Genomic DNA, 23,709 nt, shown 5'->3' on the forward strand with positions numbered 1-23,709 from the left:
CCAACTCTTAACGACGCTTCGCATTCGTCAGCTCCGCCGATCGCCCCCATCCCCGGGGAAAAAAAATGACTCTGATTCCTTTACTGTTGTGTTGTGAGTGTATTCACCAGTTCCGGTTTCACAATTGTTCGTGATGTGTACTAGTTTCGGTTTTGTGACAATGCCAGGGGGCGCCGCTGTGGCGTTCTGGCAGAGTGTGTAGAGTACTCTTGGAGTGCGGACGTTTCGTTCTTCTTCGGCGCTTCGCGCTAAACGTGTTGTGGCAGCTCGGCGTCCCCGCCGGCCCCGTCGGTCACCTCCGGTCTTCCTCGACTGCTGCTGCGCCGGGACTTGCCACCCACAACACTGCAATGGCGATGAGGACTCGTAAGAACATCATTTTCTTTTGTGTACTCTTCGTTTCTTTCGTCACAACGAACCCGTACAGCTAAGCCTACTCGCGTTCTTCTGACCATGGTGGCTGCTGCGTCGCTTCGTTCACTGCTTCCTTCACGTTAAGCCGCCTCTGCCGTTCTTCGTTAAAGCGATTCTGTCGGCGTCAGTTCTTTCGTTCCGGCCTTCAACGATTCGATTTCCCTTTCTTCGACGATGGCGTCTCCCATTCCCCCACCTTTGTTTCTTTCCTCGCCCGTAAAGAAGCGCTGATTGGAAAATGGTATTTCAGGCGTACGCAGACGCGGCCGGGTAGGACGCCAGCAAGCCCGAGCGTCGCAAAGCCCTGCTGCTCAACGCGTTGGGCCCCGCCGGGCTAAAGCTTTTCTATACTTTTAGACACCACCAACGCGTCGCCGACGCCAGCGTCGGGCGATGTCTTCAAGAACGCTATCGCGCTCTTCGATGCCCATTTCAAGGATGCCACTTGCGACTACATCGCAAGGCTCAAGTTTCAAGAAAGGCGACAATTTCCGGGCGAGCCTGTCGCCGATTTCATTAGTTCCCTTCGAACGCTCGCCGCGTCGTGCGGCTTCGGCGCGCTCGAGAATGACATGCTTCGGCATCAATTGTTCACCGGCATAGCGTCGCAAAACTTGCGCTGCCGGCTTTTGCAGAAAGGCGCGTCCATTTCCTTCTCTGAAGCTATTGCCCGGGAAGACGAGCTCCTTCGCTCGCAGTTGAAGCAATGCGCTCCGCGCTGAGTGAAGCAGCTTTCCGCTGCGGGGGCCCAAGGCGGCGGTTCTTTGTTTCACGGGACGCGTCAACATGGCGGCCCTTCTTCGTCTCGGCGCGGCGGTCAACATGGTCGCCCGTCTGCACAGTCTTTCCGTGGCGGCCCCTCCGCTTCGCGGGGGCGGGGAAGCCGTCAAAATGGCGACGCCATGTCGCCGAATTCAGTCTTTCCGGATCAGCATCGAGCTTTTAGCTCGCGTCCGCGCGTTTCTGTTTTCTGTTCTTTTTTTTTCTTTTCAATAGTGTGTTCTCCAGATTAATATAAAAATTTTTAGATTCGCAATTCTTAACGAATCTCCCATAGTGGGTGTGTGTCATAGTGCATAATTTCAAAAGAAGCTGGCGACAAGAACAAGGGCGAAAATGGATCTGCGAACTCTTCTTGTAGTATGCAGCCCGCTGCTTTTCGAGGCTTTTACAACGATGGCATGCGGTTGGTGGCTTTCGTGCGCAGAGGGCAATGTGAGTAGCGAACATTTGCAGTACTGTTTAATAACAGTAATTGGCGACAACCGTTCCACTTCCTTGTATTTCAATCACTTTGTAACGTCGTTGATTTAAAAAAAAAAAATGCTTCGTTATTCTTTATCGCGTAGTTTCTTTTCCTAAACTTTTGTTTTCTTGGTATTCTGTAGAGATGTCGATTTTGATGAGCTTCGGTATATATTTGCTCCAAGAAGCTTAACCGCTCTTTGTGCCTCTTCTTTTGTCACGCAGATATTCGTGCCCCACGTGGTTTCCAAGATCATCGAACCCCTGCCCGAACCTTGGCTTGTAATCGTTTTCAAGGTGTTCGCCGTTCGCATGGTCATGGCCTACATGGTTACGGACAGGATTTTCGCAAGACCCGTCCCGGTCAACTTCGTCCGCGTCAGCCAGGTGATCGCTGCGGATCTGCTGGAACTCATCAGCGGTGCGGCGCCGTTTTGCGTCGTAGTGTACAGTTCAACATACTCTGTTTGGCTGCCCGGCATCGCCGTCGCCGTGCATGTAGTGATGGCGTCCGGCGCACGGTGGTGTTTCCTGCAAGGTTTTCAAGGATTCGCCCTAGTTCAAGTAAGCTTTTTATAATTATTTCTGCCAGTGTTTGCGGATAACAGTCACCGACTACGTCATTGTTAAGGCAGTGTCTATTCTGCCGGCAGCCGGGAGAATTTCTGAAAAGAATTTCTCCCGGCAGTCGCTTCCCATTGGCTCTCCGAAGTCGCGTGACAAAGCTGCCGGGAAAACTTTCTGCGAGTGTATACCCGCGGGTTGTTTGTTAATGCTCTAAGCATGGGAACTGGTATGCGTGCATTTCCTGCCATGCGTCCGTACGCGTACGAAACAAGTGTTTGCTGCTTCGTTTCAGTACCTATTTTACGGTTGCCTTTATTATCTATTACGTGACACGGGCTGTCAAGATTATCGAACGCTTCGCCGATGCAAGCAAGAAGAGACTGATTGATGGTGGCAATGTGCAACTTGCGATTAATGATCACTTTTGATGATTGATCATATTGATGGCACTTTTGATGAAATGGAAGTGCAGCTATCGCGATACGACGCGGAAAACTGCGTTCAGTTATGTGAAGATTATGCAAGAACCATTCGGCGGCAAGAAACTGCGTGGGAAACCTTGTCGGCAAGATTTTCGATGCACTGAAGCACTAAGTCCAAAACCAATTGTCGGAAAATACGTGGCCTCAGAAACAGTCCATTTTGCCCTGACCTCGCTCGGACCTTCTCTCAAATACCGAGATTTTAAATTTCGAGTGGCCGCATGTCGCAGCTACTGTGCTATCAGCAGGTACTGGCTCGAGCCAATCGTCCGATGGAGCGATCGCGACAGCACATTTCGCCCACGATATCGCTCGTTTACTTGGAGTAAGAAGTGATCTTGAGTAAAATGCCACCAAGACATCGACTTCCAGCCTCTAACCGGGAGATCGTGGGGTGCGGAGCAGGGGCAAAATTAGATATTGCGTTAGGAATAAATGGGCCCTCCTACGGCCAGTAAATTAACGATGCTTTTGCTAAAGTTTTGCGGCAGTTCGCGTTCAGCTTCCGTGAACGCCGAATATTTCTCACAGCAGCCGGCATGGTGATATAAAAGGCATTCTACCGGCAGCCTTGTCACGTGACTTTGGAAAGCCAATAGGAGGTGACTGCCGGGAGAAATTTTTTTCGGAAATTCTCCCGGCTGCCGGGAGAATAGACACTGCCCATTGTTAATGCGCTTTGAACGCTCTATAAAAGCTTAGGCAGCATGTTTCTCTCTGTAACACTTAAAGCCATGCTACACACTTAGTAATGTTGGAAGTCATACGATCATTGAGTCGATCGGCGCGGAGAGGTTCGATAGAGTAAAATATGCTACTTTTATAGCCCTAGTTTCATCTTAAATGCGTAAGAAAGTGGACGTCAAGGACTTGAAAAATTACAGGCCGATCAGCTTGTACTGTCCGTTGTCTACAAGCTATTTACGAATATAGTATTCTAATCAGTAGAAATAAGACAATAGAATTCGATCATGCAAGGATTACGCACAGGCTACTCGATAATAGACCACGTTCACACAGTCAGGTGACAGAGAAGAGAAATCCGCGGAATATGGCCAGCCTCTATAGTTCAAGAAATGCGTCCAAAAGTTTGAAAAATAAGGGAAATGCGATATTTGTTCGACGCCTCCAGAATTCCTTCTTCTGTAGCCGCAGACATCTTAAGATGGCTAAAGACATAACTCAAATAGGACAATAATTGGGAAAGTTAAATTAATTAACTTGCTCGTTACTGGAGTTAGACGAAATTAATCAACTTGTTCGTTACTGGAGTTAGGCGGTTATGTCAAATGGGGCAATTGAAGTACTTCATGCGAAGAACCCATTGAAGCTTTGAGACTTCGAAAAAGCGGCGTCTAGTAATAATTGCGAAGTAATGAAATTCAACCTAATTCAACGGCGAAAACGTAGGCGCAGAAGTAGTGTCACCGCGAGTGCTCTTCTGGCGTCCTTGGTCGTTGGAGGTAAGCTGCCTTTACCTCCAACTAAAAGACCCTGCCTCCTTTGCCGTCACAATGACCCAGCTGTTTCCAGCAGCTGTAATCGGAAGGGGTGCGTACAAATCGATGCCAACGCGCCCAAAGTGCCTTCTTGGGCAAGGTAAATGTTGCAGACCAGCTGGCGAGAGGCGCGGGGTGAAGATCTCCGGTGCTGGGAATCGGGGCAAGAGCGCACGAACTTCTGGACTTAGCGGCACAACCCCGCCATTAGTACCGCTGTTGAAGGTGCTGGTAATTCTTGAAAATTCCAGGGTGTGCACACTGTAGATCGGCGTGGAATTCCGCGCACTATTTCGGAACCCAGACTGCGAGGTATACTGCTAACTAGAGCACTGCACGGGCTCGGGCCTACCCGAAAACCCGGGCCCGGCCCGTGGGCCGGGCCGGGTAAAGTAGTTTTCACGGCGGGCCCAGGCCGGGCCGGGCTTGGACTTTGCTCCGTTCTTAAAGGGTCACTAAAGTGAAACACTGAATCGGTTTAGACCGATAAAGTGTACTCTGAGAAGCCGAACGTTATCAATTCCACCATCAATGAGTTTACTAATAAAGGAGAAAATCAAGGTTAAATTTCCATTTTGAAATTTCGCGCTGAAATCTCCGCACGTGACGTCACGGATGTCAAACTGTATTCGTCGTATTTTGGGGACCTTGGCTCAACAAAATTTCCAGAAACTTGGTATGTTAAGTCTGTTAAGGCCCCTCAGAGGTCAATGTACTTCATTTTTACCCACTATAAACTACGTAGGGCCCAGTAGATGCCGTCAGAATCTATGACGTCACGGCGTTTGCAGCGTGATTTTCATGTGTGCGTCGTTACCTGTATTTTCCTGCTAGTTTTCTCTCTTAGCAAGAGCCTTGTTGCGGCGAGCGTGGTGCTTTTGGAATGGTAAAAGAGTAATTTACTGGTAATAGAAAAATCGTTTTTCTCTTTAATGTGCCTTGTTCCGCACACGCTGTGCGGAACAGTCCCATATTTTATCTAATAAGTCCCATATTTTATCTCGAAAAAACGCTTTCTTATGTGGGTAAGCTATTTGGAGAAGTTTTATGAGGGATAAGTGCTGAACTTCTTTTGCTTCTTGCATATGAGCTACTTGATTTATCTGAAACGGGCGAGCTGAAAGTAAATAGACCAGGTGCTTACATCTCGCTATTTTGTGCTTTATTTGCTTTCGTTATTATTTTATATCCCAAATGTTACTCTGTAATCGCAGTAATAAATGTAATAATAAAATTATACCTATGAGATGTCATCGCAAGAGCGATCACAGAGCTCCAAAGCGGGGAAACGTTATTGAAAGTTAGAGTCCCCCTTTAAAACGAAAGGACTGCACGGAGTCTTGAAACAGAATCCCTATAAAGTCACATTCGTTTTCTGTGACTGTGACGGATCCCAGTGGTCGTGTAGCGCGATATGGACATGGACAGCCTGCTTTGTGTGCCCACATTGTTATCGTCTGAGCTTTCGTCTTGTTCCGTCATATCAGGGGTCTCAAACTCACCTAAGCTAACGGGCTACATTCACGAAAATTTACTCCCGCAAGGGCTAGGGCAATGACGAAGGTAGGAGCGTGGGAGGGGGGAACAAGTTTTAAAACTACCGTCATTTCATAGCAGACCTTTCCCATATCTCATATACGGGACCATTTCTGAAGGGGATTTGGCGGCAGGAGTCCAACAACATATTGATACCCATTGTTGCAAAATAGTGTGGAACGGAGCAACTTGGAGCGCGCCAGACTCTATCGAAGAAGAGGAAACCGAGGGGCATCGAGGGTACGTGCACGTGGCCGGCGCAGCAGTTCGCCTTTAGTATTGCCATTAAACGGACGTCTCTCTTTCACGTCTGGGGAGCCAGTCATTTCGTATCACCCATAATGACTAAAATGTGGACGCTGATTCTGAAATATAGCTTTTGTTTCACGGTTATGTATCAACACACGGTGACCGCAGGGGGTGCCTCACGAAAAGTATGCTTTAGATCAGTGATGTCTGTGTAGCTCAAGAACATACTTATAAAGAAAAAAAAATGGGATGAAGACAATCACGTGCGGGCGGAGGGCTGCTAGCGAGAGGTCCGCGAGCCGCGTGTTTGAGGCCCTATATAGTGCGAGAGCTACACTGATACTGCCGCAACGGCGTTGTAATGTGCAGGAATAGAATAGGTCCATTAAACAAGGTGTGGGGTGAACTATATTCGCTTGACAAAATATCTGGCTTGAAAAAGGACAATGACAGATTCCGTGCCGGGTGATGTCCCCTTACCTCGAACCATATGCATTCAATGAGCAAGTTTCGAGAAGCTTAGTCGCACCTTTATTACCAAACCCGAACGAACCCCGAAAATATATCGAAATCGCTTCGTCCACCTCCTACCAGCCCTAACCGTGTAGTCCAACGGCCACCTTCTACCGGTGCAACATCGCTGGGAAGGCATAAGCCATTATAATATAAAAAAAAAGCGAGCACGGTGCAAACCGTGCATAACATACACTGCTGAAAAATCAAGGAGAAGATCTCAAAGAGGAGGTTTATAGATGGCAATCAAGAGAGGCACGATGTTCGGGAACGAAAGGCATGAGCTGGACAGCTGTGGTCGTACTGCAGAGGTCCACAAAGGCATCCTAGATTTGCTCCAGTGGTGGAAGAACAACGACTGCCGACGCTTTCGCTATTGGCAAGGCAGATGTGGTGCGCCCGTGCGGCCAGCGCGAGCAGTGCAAGAAGCTTTAGCGCGGCAAGATATGATGCAACAGCGCATGGCGTGCTTATAACAGGAATCTCTTGATACATAGATTTTTAGCACAATAACATGTGAAGAAGTAAACTATAAACTATGCCATAACAAACTTATAGACTGTATAGTTATACTAGCAGTGGTGCGGTATATGAAAATCGTGCTATGACAAATAGTTTTTTTTCTTCCTTTCGGCTGCTTATACGCATACACGTGGTGCACGCGGTTCCACACCTTTACCTATAGATTAGTGTATTTACAACAACGGTCAAAATTTCTCTTTTTTTCTTTGTTTCTCTTGCTGTGGACAGGTGCTACAATGGTGAAAACAGGTTCTACATATCGAGAACGGTGCACGATTGGCTCTGTGGTTAGAGCATGCTATAAATTTGAATAGGCTATAGAGTGCAATAAAAACAAAGTGAAGTGAACGTTTTGTTCTCTGCCAAGCCAATCTAGAACACATGCTCTGGCGGTGCTCCGTGTTACGCGGCGGCGAAGTCATGCCGCTCCGATGTCGGAGCGGCCCGCAACGTGCTATAGAGCGCGTTCCGATGGACCACAACAAAGTTTATCCATCCATCAATCCATCCTTTGTTGTTATTGCGCTCCCTATCGAAACTGAACTCGTGCTGCAAATCACTTTCTTTGCTACAATGTCAGCTACAAAACACCTTTCACGATCCCCAGTGTAGTTGCTGAAAAAATGGGTATAGAATACCACTACCGAACAACAATCATTGTATCCAATATGTCCGCTCAACTGTTTGCACCGTGAGCCCCTTTTTACAATAAATTACCGTATGTTAAAGTATAATTGTTAGCGAAACATACGCCAAAAAAGCGTAGATATTTGCCACTTAAAACACCTTGCTGTCGATTCCATGTTCGGGCAACACCCCCTAGATTAGTGGGTCGGGCCTCAGTCGGGCCTGATCTGTGGTCGGGCCGGGCCGGCCGGGTAGGCGAAATTTTTTCTCGGGTTCGGGCCGGGCCCGGGTCTCATTTTGAGTCACCGGGCCGGGTTCGGGCGGGTAAATTTGAACGAGTTCCGGGCCCGGGCCGGGCCCGGGCCGAGAATTGCGGCCCGTGCAGTGCTCTACTGCTAACAACCACTGGCGGCCGTCGGAGCAGCAACTGCGTTGGTGCAGGAGGTCGTCGCGAATAGCAAAATGCTGAGTTTGGTAGAGCCTCGAGCGTGTGGTTGGTAGTGTTGGCGGATCGGAGAGCGAGCCTATTACAGAAGCAGCCCAGGGTTCATTGCGTGGCTCGCGGACGATGTTGTTAAGGTCGATGGAAAGAACAGGAAAGCTCAGATACTGAGCAGCGGGCGTGGTCATCAGCCAACGGAGAGCGCGAGAAGGCGTCGGTGTCCGAATGGTGTCGTGTACTACAGTGTGCAGCACGCGGATACCGTAGCCCTGCTGGTCAAGTGTCCAACGAGCAAGACGGCCAGAAGGGTCCTTTAAAGACCACAGCCAATTAAGCGCGTGATGGTCCGAGACATCAAGTGGGCGGCCATTCGAATACAGCCGGAACTTAGAGCCCAGATGGTGGCGAGACATTCTTTTAAATGCGAAGAATTTCTTAGCGAACTTCTGCGACTTTGAGCGTATCTATCTATCTATCTATCTATCTATCTATCTATCTATCTATCTATCTATCTATCTATCTATCTATCTATCTATCTATCTATCTATCTATCTATCTATCTATCTATCTATCTAATCTAATCTAGCCGCCTACGACTTTGAGCTCTCCTGGCCGTTTCGTTTTCCCGTCATGATTTAATTACTCTCTGCTTTGGTAATCGTATAGCTGCGGCCCTTTTCTTGTGGACGACACTCGTGAAGGTGTTTAGGAACGTCGTCCGAAAACGATCCCATGGAGGTTTGAAGCGTGGAATTCTCGGTTGTCAAACCACGTTGTCGCCGCGTGTTCTAGGTAGAAGTAGACGTTACACAGTTTCTCTTCAGAGTCCCAGTTGTTGAAGGTGGCGACTTGAAGCCAGCTTTCTGGGTCTTCAATTGATGATTCATAGAAAGTTTGCGGCTCCCTGGGTGGCTCCCATCACGACTGTCGTGGGTGACACATCGGCGGTCATCGTGGCTGTTGTCTTTACCGCCGTGGTTCTTGCCTTCTCGCAAAGGAGTCCGTATTCTGGCGGTAGCCCTTCTGCTTCTGCTTGCCCGATGATCCAGGAGCGCTTTCGCGTCGTTTTCACTGCTTGGGCTTGGTTCATAGATTTTCGTGGGCGTCCGGAGCGTGAACAAACGAGCGCCTGCAACAGATGTCACGTGTTGTCACGTGACATTGACGGTGGCGAAGGCTGCGGCAAGAGTTGGAAATGCGTAAATCTTTGTTTGGGCAAGCTTGTGCCCGGCAAATGAGAAGCAAACGTGCAAGCAATTCACGCTGTACACTGCTAGCGTCGAGAGCAGTCGTCGGCCGTCGAGTAATCTGATCAGCAGTAAAGCGCGTCGGCATTTTATACATGTGGCTTCGAAGATTCCAGCGTTATTGTTGGTGGCCGGATTACTTCCACAATAAACTCCGCTGTTCGCTTTGCGTGCTTAAAGGCCAACTCCGGCGATTTTTTGGCCATGTCAAAGTAATGGTGCTTTTATGTTCCTGAGACGCTCCTGTTATGGGCCCGATAGCAGAAATACTCGGCAAATTGGAGAATAATTTTAAATAAGCAAAAAAGCGCAACACCGAAACCGAAACCCAACCGAGTGTACAGTCTACGTATGACGTAGACGTTGTTACGAACAAACCGGAAGTCGTGCAAGGCATGCCGGTCACGCTGGCGCGGAGTATGAAAACTGCGACAGCCGGGACGACCCATAGAGTTTCCTAAAATGACCTAGAGGGAACTCTGGCGCTGCGATCGTTCAGCCACCATGGGAATGATGGGTAGTACACGGATTTGCCTAGTCTTCGTGCTTGTGGGCTTCGAACGCACTTGTGGCTTTGTTTATTGCTATGTTTTGGTTTTCTTTCGGATAAAAGAATGGATCGTTGTGAACTTCGTGACCAGATTTGAATCGGTGAGCCTAAAGAAGTTAAAGTGGTGAAGTGAAACTGCTGATTTTTGCTGAACTTCGTTTTGCGACAAAGCGGATGCAGGCGACGCGGAGCGAAACGGAGCCGAAAGAACGAAGTTTAGACAAATCCGTGTACTACCCATGATTCCCATGCTGGCTGAAGCGCGATGCATTGCAGCTCCCATAGACACTAGCGCCAGAGTTCCCTCTAGTAAGTATTGTAGGAAACTCTATGGGACGACCAGCGAAGCGCCGGCCAAACCAACGCTGTCTGTCGCCTTGTGCACAGCAGACGCTCGCTGTAGCGGCCTAAGCGCCGAAGTTAGCGGTGCCCTCGGCTGCGTCACTTCCGCCGCCTTGCCAATACTGACGTCACAGACGCAATGTTGCCAATAATTGTGGGACGCCAGGAGGGTGTTTGCAGACAACCTTTAAAATTCATTTGCAAACAATCTGCGCATGTCTCAATCCTGTAATTTGGCATAAATGACGGAAACGTGCAAAGGAACGTACCCAGCGAATTTCATTGAGATCCATCGACCTTTAAGCTTGTCCGAAATTTCTAAATTTCGAAACCTTCTAAATTTAGAAGGTTCGCAGGCATTCAAGCGCGGCTTGTGCAAGGCAGTGGTTACGCGTGTAAAGCACCTGTTACATAACAATACAAAAAGAAGCGCTCGTGGCAATATTTTTCGCGCATGCACAAGGCACACGCCTGAAATCTGCGAGTTGAATTTCATTGATGTTTAGTGTGTAAAGTCATACGGTGCCTGCGTAATTGTATCTAATGCGCTTTTCCCACTGAATGCAGGAGCAGGCCCTGGTTGCGGAGATGGAGACGATGGACGACAAAGCATGTAATTTAGCAATTGTCCTCTGCATCGCATTCGTCTTTCTCGGCCTGTTCCCCTGCAACCTAGGTAGGTTAACCTTACGACATTGCTTTTCTTTCGTACTAGCATCTAAATTTGATTTCGTAATTTGCGACTCAAAATAGGATGTTGGTGGGCTTAGATGGGTAAGGACAGTGTCCTATGACATCCTTATTTTTTTTCGCCTAGGCCTTGAAGGGCCCTTTCATAATTATGCAGTTCAGTTACGTTGACTAATAAAAGCGTATAAAGTGGCACTATAAAGACATTAAAGAATCACTGTGCCGCGCAGACACGTGCATAGATAAACATATGCTATTTCATGATTGAGAATACTAGCTGTCACATTTCTGGCGTGAATAACAAACAGAAGAGAATATTCTGGGCTAGAGGGTGTGCAGTAGTACCGACGACGCCGGTGCGCACCATCACAACAATCTTTAGCGATGTTCGCTTTGTTCACCGTCCTCTGATAGACAGTGCATGGAAAATTCCAGGAAAGCCAATATACTTTGAAACTCGGTTTTACGCGAAGCAGTCAGTAAGGAGCGTCAGCTATGACGCTTTCTTTGTCTCGAAGACTAGCGTTAGTATTGATGGTCTAGTCCAAATAGAGCAGTTTTGCGCCTTACGTGGGCTCACCAGGCACGTTCACAACTTCTGATGTTTTAACGTAGCTTATATCCTAATGCTATAAGGCCATATGCTATAAGGTCACATGCATGCCATATAATGCACCTTACTTAGACGCATGAAAGTGGTACTGTTTGACCAACTGTTGTGTTGTGCAATAGTTCATAGAGCGCGAGTGCCAATATAGTAACGTCAGATCAGTGGCGTAGCCGGGGGGGGGGGGAGCACACCGGGCCCGTGCCTCCCTTCCCCCGAATTTTTTCTTGCCATGGCATACAGAACCCAAAATGACACTTAACCACATCTGCCTGCCCGACCCCACTTCAGATCAAGGAGGTGCCCCCCCCCCCCCCGAAAAAAATTTCTGCCTACGCCCCTGCGTCAGATTGTGTAGCACTTAAGCATGATTGTGCACTCTACGGACAATAACCATATCCAGCACGTTGCTCACTGTTGTGCACGCCACAGCTGTCCACAGGGCTTAGGAACTGCCGTTATTTTGTAGAACAAAAGCGTAAGCACAATTAAAAGAATGAAAAAAAATATGCTGCTTTGTATGCATATTTAACCGACCTGCACAAACCTGCTAAAAGTGTTTTTCTTCATTTTTTTTGCAGTTCGAGGAATAACCCTTCTCTTGGAAATTCTCGTTGGAATCGGCGATTGGCTTTTTGTGAAATCAAGAACAGTGATTGCCTCGTGAAATCAAGAACAACGAGACCCCAAAACGTTGGTTTTGTACAACATCTAAGAAAACCTAGAACTCTTGAAGCCTTGCACGGGACAAAATCGATATGGCTACGCCATGATAATTGTGCAGTACAGTAAACTACAAGATATTTATGCTCGGACACTTTTGCCAGTTTTTCTGCACTAATAGTGTAACCAAAATCATTGCAGCTCTTCTTTCTAGTGAACCACATATACACAGATTTCTTCACGTTTATGTCCACGCACCAGGAACTGCACCAAGTCATAATCAAATTCAAATCGTTCTGTAGAGCAGCGCGATCATCTGCAGTATGAATAACCCTTCGTTTTGCTTGGAATCCATCCACCAGGCCTGTAGCCAGGAATTTTTTTCGCCGGGGGGAGGTTTTTTTCAAAAAGTCAAGGTTATTTTTATTATTTTTGGTAAAAACACCTACTTCACCAAGATTTAGGGGAGGGGGGAACCGGGCCCCAAGCCCCCCCACCCCCACCCCCCTGGCTACGGGCCTGCCATCCACGGCAGTATTCCTGGCTCGCTCGGCAAAAGCCAAAAGCCACCTCCAAGACAATGCGGCGCTTGGTGCCTTCGTCCGAGCGCCGACTCATCGGGACTCCTGCAGACTGACAGGTTCACACACAATGGCGCCTGCACAATGGCGCCAGGTTTATTTCGACGTTCTCACACAGAAGCAACAAAAGCAAATAGAATGCAAGGCGGCGAAATAGCACAAATTGACGCAGTTTTCGGTACGCACGAGCATCGCGTAACGAATTTCAAGCGACACTTGAAAACACCATTGGGGGTGGAACCGGCAGGGAATATACTGAGTAACCGCTATAAAAATCGTGGTTACTCAGCGTAAGCGTGAGTGGTACAGCCATATCCGCCCCCGCAGGGCCGTCTGCGTAAGCAGGCGCTTGGTGTGTAGCGGTACTACGGACCCGAGCTAACGGGGGGTTTCCGCCCCTCCCACGCCTCACCGTGCGTGGCTTTGCTGTGTCTGGGGAAAGGGATCCTGGAGGTTGAGTCGACGCCGGATGATTGGACCGTTAAAGCGGTCCAATCATCCGGCAACACATCCGGCAAAGGGGTGTGGTGCCGGCAGAGGCAACACACCCCTTTGGCCCCGGCTTCACGTAGACGGCACCTCCGCGGATTGACCCGCCCGGAGGAAATCGGCAGTCGCCTTTTCCTGACCTCTTCGATCGTCGTCTTTTGTGTTTATCTTTGAATCGTTCCTGTCCTCTCCTATCTTAATTTTTTCTTCTACGCTTCCCGGCGGCTAGGGCTAACCTTGTGTGGGTGGCCAGTCTTGGTTCATCACATTGGTTTATCCGCGATGCGCAGCGCCTATAGGGGCGCCACTGAAAGCCGCGTAGCGGCGGCCGCTGGAACCGCATGCGGGTCGCGTAGCGGACGCCTCCTTTCACTGCAAGCATGACGGAAGTGCGCGCGTGCGATTTGCCGCTTGTGCGCGTCCCTGATAATTACTTTTGCGGCGATAGTGTGCGCAAAGGAGCCGCGCTTTATAATAGTGGACATGTGTCCGATGTCACAGCTGTGTGGGACGACAATGTCACTATACGCGCCAAGTGTTTGCCACAGACAAGCGTCAACAAGCTTCCTTACGAAGTGGAGCTCATCGTAAGTACACCGCTTTCTTTACAACGTCCCGATCACTAATGCCTGCATGCGTTGACGCATGAACCAACGTTTTTTCTCGACACAGTAGCTTCGTTTACGTGCCATATGTGTTTATATAGTAGATTTTGAGGGAGCGCTGTCGCGCCGGCGCATGGATTTCACGGGTGCGGCCACGCGAAGGGTCAGCGTTGGTAAAACTTTGAAACCAGCACGATAAACTTGCGAAAAAATATCTCGGCAGCTTGCGCTAGTGGCGCGGGACTGAGTCGCTGCGGAGCTGGGGGTCACCTAGCTTGTCATAGCAGCTTGGCTACGTATTTGCTGGGTGTCTTCAGAGAAGAACGTCGGTGCATGTCCGTCGACCCCCTATATAATTTCGCTGAAAAAAATACATTTTGTTGTCTTCACGAATACGTTTAGCTCTTCGACAGCAATTTGTTCGGGAACAAAATTTTCGTCAGAATGAGATGCATCCAGAGACTCTACGGCGATCTGTTTGAAGCGGTTGAAAACAGTTCTGGCATAAAATGTCGGTTTCTCTGATGGATGAGGCTTCTGGCGTGCGCGTTCAGGAGGAGTGGCGTCTTAGCCGCGCCAGACACACTGGCGCCGGCGCGCGCGTAGACTCCGCCACCGCTGCGCGCGGCTCGCCGTTGTTGGTCTGCGCGTTCGGGAGTGGCGTCGTAGCCGCGCCAGACAGACTGGCGCCGGCGCGCGCGCAGACTCCGCCACTGCCGCGCGCGGCTCGCCGCTGCTGGTCTGCACGTTCGGGAGGAGTGGCGTCGTATCCTCGCCAGACACATCCTCTCTGAAATGTTCATAAGGTTACAGAAAAGTTGAAGAAGCAAGGAATTCATTAAAAGAATACATATTTGCAATATTCACAGTTTGAAAGTAAATGCTAAAAGTGGTCATATATATTGGTTGAAAACCAAGTGCTTTACTGAAGTCCATGCAATTTCACACACACACAAAAAAAGCAACCAGTAGTAGCTAGCACCACTAGCAAGAATAAAAAAAAAACACGAAACTTTGAGGATCGACCCCACGCATTGGGCATGCAAAGTTTTTTTCAGGTGTGATAAAACTACAATGAAGCAGCCCCAACATATAATCACCAATTACATGCTAAAGAAAACAGCAACCAGTAGCTAGCACCACCAGTAAAAATAAAGAAAACACGTAAGTTCCATAATCGGCTCCACTCAGGCGTGCGCAGGGTTCCCCATCAAAGGGGGGCAAAGGATCATCTCAGCGCCCCCAGGCCCCACCAAGTTAATGCAAGGGGCAGATTTTGCCCCCCCCCCTCCTCTTAGGCAAATAGGAAAGCCCCCACCCCCCGTGCGCACGCCTATGGCCCCACTCATAACGCAGCTTGTGTAAAGCGAAATGAGCATTATGGGATACATCAAGGGTGTTTTTTATTAGCCTGAAGTCATGTTAAGAGGCATTCAAAGGGAGGTTGAATCGGTTGAATGTCCTGTCAAAAGCCTTCAGTGCACACAGGTGCCATGTTTTACAGCCAATATGCATACAGTTGAGGCGAGCGCACAGCGAACATTCTGCACCGGTGATCGCATTCCAGTGCCATCATTAGGTAGAATGCAGCCCATTTCATGCAGCACACGTGTGATTCTACGGCGCTTTTGTAAAGGAGCCGTCACCTGCCCCACAATTCTCTGGCATAGCGCTTCGCGCCATTCATTTTTCAAGAGAGCCTAGGCATCGCGTCTTATCAGTGATAACAACCTCATGTGCACTGTAGCGTCTACAATGCAGGCGAGGCGACCAAATGTAAACGTAGTAGCGTTCGCTGAAGACGTAGCGACATAAATGGAGAAATAAAAACACGGTAATCGGTCTAACACTACCGTAAAAAAAGCGCGATTGCTTACCTTCTACGTCGTACAGCCGCAGTCCACCGCCGCCGTCGCTCTCGCTCATGAAAAGCACCGGAAACCTGTAGAAGTGCGTTCCTGGCGATTTGTTCGGTGTGTTTGAGCAGCCGACAACGCAGCAGTTATTTTTCGACATCGCTGAAGCCCGAGAGAGTCGTTAAATCACGTTGAAAAACACATCCATCCGTGCACTCGCGTAGACGCTCGCTGAAACACTGTTCGCCGGGCCCCGCAAGCGCTTCTGAGCCATGGAGGCAGATGGCGTGGTCGGCGCTTTGCGCATCGCCTATAGACCAGAACACAGCGAATTCCATGCGCATCGCCATATTTGCATCGCGCGTCGCGCCATCTATCGCACACGCGACGAAACAACATGCGTGGGCTGCCACGCCAGCAGACGCTACACAGAGCAAACGTGAAACTCCCGAAACTCAGCCCGTCGGAGAGCGTGTTTCGCGTCCTTTCTAGCCTGGACATTTTCGCTGATTTTATTGGAACATCAAGAACATCTTGCTCATGCAAGTCCACAATGTATACAGTACGTGCTGAGTGGGCCGCGGAAGCAACCTCGTCAGATACGTACGCTGTTACTTTTGTAAAAAAACGTTCTCGCTGTAGTACTCGTGAATCGTAATTGCAGTGCAGCTCGCGAAAGAGTGAAACGATGTTTCGTTGCCCCATATTACAAGTTGTGCACAAATTTTTGTGAAAGCTCATCATTTCAGCATGCATCGCGTAATAATTAGAGTACGCTTTACTGGTAGTTTCGCGGAACGTAATTTTTGTTTCACGAGCGCTCTTACAATAATGCGTCTTGCTCACGAAAGCGTGCTATCAGAGAGTATAACCTGCAGTATCGTTCAGCGATCCCTTTTGGAAGCTACCTGCGCGATTTTATTCTTGTAACGATGGTGCTTTACAAGCGAAACTGTGCTACTCTTAGTTAAGCCGGTTAGCTACGCCTGCGACGTAAAGGACACTGGCGCGAGCACTGTTTACTTACGTGCCAATATATGTATTATGTGCAGCTGGATGCTTCGTGTCCAAGTAAATTTGGGGACATCAAACACTGAAATGAAAGCACGAAATTCTGGCCAGCTGTTGAGGAGCACCGTGCCATTTATTACCTTTTGAAGACGAAATCTCGAAGGCGTGGATGCCATCAAAAGCACTAAAGCTTAATAGTACGTTGAAAGTGGCAAAGCGTGCTGATTGCTTGAGCTTGAAAGCACTACCTTGCACTAGATTTTCGTCAAAGGAAACGCTCAAAGGTACGAAGTGCACTACCACACAAACCTCGCGCCTGCCTTCAACCCAGCTGCGTGTCACGCAAATTAGGTTCGCAAAATGAAATAGGTGGGCATCACACTGCAGAATACACGCAGTTAGTGTACTTCCTCGCGCATTTTCACTCGGCTCCTAGTTTTTTTGCTTGAATCACAGTTATCCACTCGCGGCGAAGCTGAAAACACCGCACCGGCACTATTTCCGTGGCGCGTCGTAATCGTCGCAGACAACGCTAATATCCTCTTGTTGCTCTGCTTGTTGACATCCAAAGACGACACAGTAGTGCTCAGACGAGCTCTTATACGCTGAAGCGGCGTGAACGGGTACTTTTTCGCACTTTAAAGCCTCAGAACTGCAGCTTGCCCTGTGTACATTGGTGCAGCCCGCGCGCGCCTTGGCAGCCCCGGTCAGCCCGGCGTCTGGTTGCGAGAGTATCCGCTCGGCTCGCCAGCAGCCTGGGTGCGAGACAGGCGTGCTCTGGTGTTCTGGGGTTGACGGAATTTGTTTAACATTTGCTGCCACGTCCCCTTGTTGGGCTCGGTAGTGAGCGGCTGGCACCGCTGCCGAAACAAAATGCACATGCAATGTTGAGCGCATCTCTTTTAAAACCCGATCGTAATTTCTAAAGGGTACGGACTGAAGCAGCAGTCAATCTCTTTGCAAAGACTCGTGCACAGTTCCCGAAGTACCACGTAATCCGCACCAAAGTTCCAAATGAAAAAGCGGGAACAATATTCCCGTTTTTGGTAGCGAAAAGCCTGACTAACAAGCTAGGACCAGGATACAAAGCATCCAAAATGACCAGCGGCAATCTGCTGCTTGAACTGCTAGACAGCAAACAGTACGAAAAACTTCCCAACCTGAAGTCCTTCGGCAACATTCCCGTAACCGTCACCCCACACCGATCCATGAATACCGTTCGTGGCGTTGTTTCAGACGAAGATCTTTTGAGCCTTTCTGATGCAAAACTCCTTGATTGCTGGAGAGAACAATATGTCGATGTATAAATAAAAATAAGAAGAGACAACTCAGAAAAGGCAACCAAGCACATTATACTAACATTTGAATAAAGTGAACCGCCAGAAACCGTACAGGTTACACGAAACAGAGTTCGGCCATACGTACCCAACCTTCGCAGATGCTTTAAGTGCCAGTGGTAAAGCCACAGCTCCCATATTTGTAAAGGTCAGTCCACTTGTGCCAGGTGTGCTTCAACAGACCACATTTCTGACAGCTGTGAAGCCGCAGCCCGCTGTGTCAACTGCGGCGGCGACCACCCAGCGTATTCACGATCGTGTGCTGCATGGAAAAAAGAAAAAGATATCATTTCATTGAAGGTAAGAGAGAACATCTATTTCAGGGAAGCCAGGAAGAGATGTGCAGCATTTCACGGCGTGTCTGCACACACGAGCGTCCAGTGCCTCCCAGAAGGCAATGGATACCACTCTGGTGCATTTCGTGCCGAAGGAGTGGTGCAGTTATGCGGACCGCAACAAAAAAGAAAAGCAGTAAATCACGGCTCCTGACAAGGACCCATGAGCATAATTTTTGAATTACTCTCACGCACATAACACCTTTATTTTTGCTAATATGTCGACCCAAACAATGTTTTGGAATATGAGAGGCTTCATTCGCAATCTAGATGACAAGCTGTTATGCTACTACCAGCCAAAGGTGTTCTGTGTCCAGGAGACACATTTGAATTAGAAACAGACGAATTTCCTGAATATTCCACTTCGGGTGCCCGCAACTGTGGTTCTACTACCGTGCGTACCTGCATGGGCCTAGATCCGATCCCGTTCTTGGCTCTTCGGCGTGCCAGCGGCCTGCTGCGCTAGCGGCCTGGTGTTACCCTTCCTGCGGGACTGGAGACCGATGGGCTAGGAGATGCCTCGGCTAGAAGTGGCTAGCTAGCAAAAGTATCGAATGTTGGACTCGTTGGAACCCGAGGCCGCTGCTGTGCCTGGCAAGGGGCTAGCTAGCCCCTAGCCAGGCGTAGCAGTGGCCTAGGGTTCAACCGGCTTGCTGGGCCTCCCTGTCATCCCCGTCGAAACCAGAGCGGACATTGCGACGGAGGTGACGACGAGCCGTGGGAAACCTCCTCGTCAGCTGTGCCTAGCGCCGAGGCACGCATCGACACCGCCGTGACGACGACCGGCACGGCCACTGCAACGACGACCACGACGCACTGACGAGGTGATCGCATGAGTTCTGGCACGTCGCGCGAAATAGACGGACAGCTTCAGAACACTAAGAGTGAAACCTCGGTGATACGAATCTTACGGGACCACCAAAAAGATTCGTATCATCCGAAATTCGTATGACCAGAAAGCACGGAAAATTAGCATGCGACAAAAGAAAGCTGGCGTATACATTTTCATTTATTGTTTTTCAGGGCCGCAGCAACGTCAGCAAGAACCCTGAATGATTGTCAGTCAAGTTTTTAGATGTCGGCAATCATACCAGCACTCATAAATATACGGCCCGTACACGCGTATTTAATTAATAAATCAAGTGCGTTGTGACCCGCGACAGCAGTAGCCCCTTCCAAATTTTAGTATGCCTTTTTGCATGACACCAAAGTACTGCAGCGAAAGTAACGAAAGCAGCGCTTTGACGCGATGGATCAAGGCCACAAAATTGCAGAACCACGGTCCTGTGCTATGATTTTGTTATCGCGGAGGTGTTGGAGATATTTTTGGGGAGATTTACGGCCGTGCCCGAACAAGTGCAACCTCAACAGTCGCGCATGTTGACGTTGTGAGGCCCGACTCCTTTGCCAAGACCGTCCTCGCCTTCTTTCGGTCCTCGTCCACCTTTCATAGGATGTCTGATGCACGAGACAGGCTCGTGTGAAAGTACAATGAGAGCAGCCCGCGTCGACGCGTTAGAAAAAAAAAGCATGGTGCTAATGTCCTTTGCAATTTAAACGCGATATCGAAGGCACACGGAAGCACATAAGAGCCTCAAAGATTCGCGCACACAATCTATATAGGAGGCCGTGACGCGTCTCTGAAGGTTTATTCTGACCGTAAGAAAAGTGTTTTGCTTACACTGTGATTCTGACGATTCGGCGCATGCCCACGCTTGCGTTCCCTCTCTCGCAGGTGCTTGGCGCGTCTTCCGCGACAGCGCGGACAGCACCTCTTCGTACCTGGGCGGTAGCGTACGTTCGTATCAAACGACGCTGGGTGAAAATCGGTTCGAAACAACCGTACTCCATTACAATGCAGGCCAGTGGGCCTTAGTCGGGACCCACGAAAAATTCGTATCACCCCGAAATTCGTATGAGCTCTGATCGTATCACCGAGGTTTCCCTGTATTTAGTTCTTGTGAATGTTACGTGTGCCCTGTAACCGTTAGATAAGGGAGTCTGTGTTGTATACAAGGCTCCTGACTGTTGCGTCGTTTATTAAGGAATCCTGGGCCCAAATATAAGAGCGGTTTCCATCACACCAAAAAATGAAGCGATAAAGGTTTCGCAAATGGGTTTGTGTTGCGGAGGGGCCTCAGTCCAAGGCCAGTGTTATTCCTAATCGCATCTACACCACCCTTTACACAGCAGTGGCACGGCCATGTTAGGGAAGACAGAAGAGAAATAGGAATGCAACACCGACCCCTACACAAGTCATCTATTTGTTTGTCGGTTGTAACTAAGCCGTTAACTAACTTGCAACGTGGTCATCGAAATAGAGACTTCTAAAAACGGGCTAGCAAAGTAACGCATCCGGGAATTCCGCATCTGCACGTGTTACTGTGTCCCTTCGTAGATCGCGCATCCCAGGCTCTTTTAACTACAGGTAGCTCAGGCAATCTGGGCTACACATGCCACCGGCGGTGTAGATGGTCAAAACGCGCCACTTCCCAATACTGCAGAGTCGTGCGGCATGGCCCCGACCTGGTCACCATGAAAGCTCAGCCCACTAGGGCCACAAACGCCATCGGCGGTACTGATGGTCTCAACGTATCGCCTCCCATCACCACGGCCAATGTCGTATCGCTTGGCCACGGGCTGGTTACTACGTGGTACCTTTATTGCTACCTATATAGCTTCATTGTGCTGTTGCGCGTAATAGAGCTACTTGATTGATTGATTAATTGAAAAGATGGTTGATCGCTCTGTCATAGGAATCGGTGCAACACGAAAGTGAAACGTGTCATCACAGAAGTAGTTGATTGCTTTAGTGCTTTGGTATATCGGAGCTTGTATAATGTCTATTGCTGTTTGACAGATGTAGCACCGCCTGATGTGGACGCACTCACGTTGACGTCTAGTGGCACATCTCCGTACTGACAACTAACGCCCATGGTCATGATTTAACCCTTGCGGTAGCTCAAGTTCTTAACATATACGTGGACACCGCATATGGTGAACCAGCGCAAATATGGCATCAACAAGCACATAATAAACACTGATACTCGATATGCACTCCTCCAAAGCGTCGTGAAACGCGAAGAGAAACGCTACGCGCGTCGTGTCTTCCCTCTATAGCCTGGCAGTTAATTCTCACAGGGCGAGCGCGGAACGCGGCGCGACAGCCAGGTGAGCGTCGGAGAGCTATTTTTCGATATGGATGGATGCTATGAGCGAGGCGTGGGCTAAAGCCACTACCTCGGGGTGTGTTAAACGAAATTGGAAACGCGCCGAATGGGATGGTCGCAGCAACGGCGCGTCTTTGCTTTTTTTTTCGAGCCTGCATAGTGGCACACATGTCACCACCCCGTTATAAAGAAGACGCTCATAGCATCCATCCATCCATCCATCCATCCATCCATCCATCCATCCATCCATCCATCCATCCATCCATCCATCCATCCATCCATCCATCCATCCATCCATCCATCCATCCATCCATCCATCCATCCAGCATGATTAAACCGTTGTGGTAGCTGAAGTTGTGACCATATATCTGGACACAGCGAATCGTGAATCCCGCGTAAAAATGACATCAAAAAGCTCATAATCAACACTGGTACCCGATATGCACTTCTCCAAAACGTCGTCAATTAAGGAGAGAAATGGCATGGTGTGCGCTTTCTGTAATCCATGCGTAACCGACGCCTGCGCTCATGCATACACTACCACACTGCGCTTCAGCAACACGTGAGGCAGAGTTTCGTAGCTTGAGCCGCAAACGCGTGCGTCCCGCTGGCCTCTGTCTCGCTCCACCAAGGCACGACATTCACCCGTCGAAATCGTGTCCTTTCTGCAACGCGTATTGCAGCAGTTTTGTTAGTCGGTGCTCTCGCAATCGAAGGCGGCGGATGAATCCCGTTGGTGCATGTTGAAGCTGCACTACTCCGATGAGTCGGCGCACGCTAAGACGAAGCGAAAGGCAAAGGACATAACTGCGTCTAGGGTGCCTCGGTGACACCAGCGCGGCCAGTGTCCCTCGCTGGTATCGAGACGCTTTAACGATGACCTCCGATATCGCGCGCAATCTCGGAGTAAGCGCTAGTAAGTGTCGATCGTGACGCATTACTTCTTTTCACCTCTCACAGACGGCGGCACCACTCCGCTCCGCCCCGCCTGTATACCTACACCGCCAACAGAGAGCACCGTACGAGAGAGAATGTGCGAAATATATAAAGCGCGTTCGTGAAGTGTCCAGCAGCCGCCAAGGTAGCTTAGTCGGTTGAGTGTCTGGCGCTTACCGGCGCGGCCGCAAGGTCGTGGGTTCGATTCTCAGCGGCGGATTTCTTGTTTTTTTTAGGGGCGTAGCTCCTCTTAGTCTAACCTTGTCACGCGTCAGGCGTAACTGGCAGTATCTCCCGAACAGTATAATAGATGGCGCTGTCTCATAGAAGTACATACAAACTGCAGTTGAGTGATGATATTCTAGATGGCGCTGTACATAATCTGTGTCGTCATCACCATTTCTCGTATCATTTCCTAGATGGCGTTAGTCCAATAGAAGTGTGTGCAATAGTGCGCTTGTGTGAATCGCCACTAGATGGCGGTGGAAGTGCCGCTACTCTCCGATTGGCTGCTGCGCGGGCTGTGCCTGGGTGCGCGGGGAACGAGTGCCTCTCTGTCTCCTGGATCGTCGCCGTACGTGTCGGATCGTTGGTGGGCGAAGCGAGCGCCGCGGCGAAGCGAGCGCGGCGCCTGGCGGATCCCGACACGGTGCGCGCCAATGACGCCGCGGCGCAACGTGCACTCCTAGCAGCGGACCCCGAAAGGCGAGCCCGAGAAGCGGCGGCGAAGCGAGCGCGGCGCCTGGCAGACCTTGATGGTGCTCGTGCGCGGGAAGCGGCGACCAAGCCGCGCCAGCGGTGTCACATTCAAGGTGCCGACGCGCGGTTCGAGCGGGAATTTCTCGCTCATTCGTTTGGCCACAGTTGCGACGTGTGTGGTCGACTTTGGTTCGATAATAACCTCACCGCGGTTTCTGGCATCAGGAACGAGATCTTCACCGTACCTCACGTGTTTGCATGATGATTTTATCGGGCGAACTTCTCGGAGGATTAACGGTATCACCCATAACCTCCGGAGCTTCGCCCACCTCACCATCATTCACCTCATGGATATGCTGTGATTTTTTTCTTTCTCACCCGTTGGCATCCATTTTATCAACGTCATATCCGTAACGGATGTACTTGGTGGACCCCGGCATAAAACACTTTCGTGTTAAAAACTTCCTGTACGAAAGCCAAAATGCTTCTCTGGAG

At 49.6% G+C, this 23,709-nt stretch overlaps 1 protein-coding gene across 1 annotated transcript in view; it reads left to right on the plus strand.

Annotated features, from left to right (window-relative positions):
• The first annotated feature begins 206 nt into the window (after positions 1-206).
• The window catches only part of LOC119373339 (uncharacterized), a 33,202-nt gene continuing 9,699 nt past the window's right edge, over positions 207-23,709 (plus strand). Inside the window, exons 1-3 of the mRNA XM_049420325.1 lie at positions 207-366; positions 1,885-2,223; positions 10,803-10,911. Of these exons, the coding sequence (XP_049276282.1) occupies positions 1,972-2,223; positions 10,803-10,911 (361 nt within the window). The 5' untranslated portion in view covers positions 207-366; positions 1,885-1,971. The remainder of the gene's footprint in view (positions 367-1,884; positions 2,224-10,802; positions 10,912-23,709) is intronic.

This window comes from Rhipicephalus sanguineus, chromosome 11, assembly GCF_013339695.2.
Source record: "Rhipicephalus sanguineus isolate Rsan-2018 chromosome 11, BIME_Rsan_1.4, whole genome shotgun sequence".
Taxonomy (NCBI): Eukaryota; Metazoa; Arthropoda; class Arachnida; order Ixodida; family Ixodidae; genus Rhipicephalus; species Rhipicephalus sanguineus.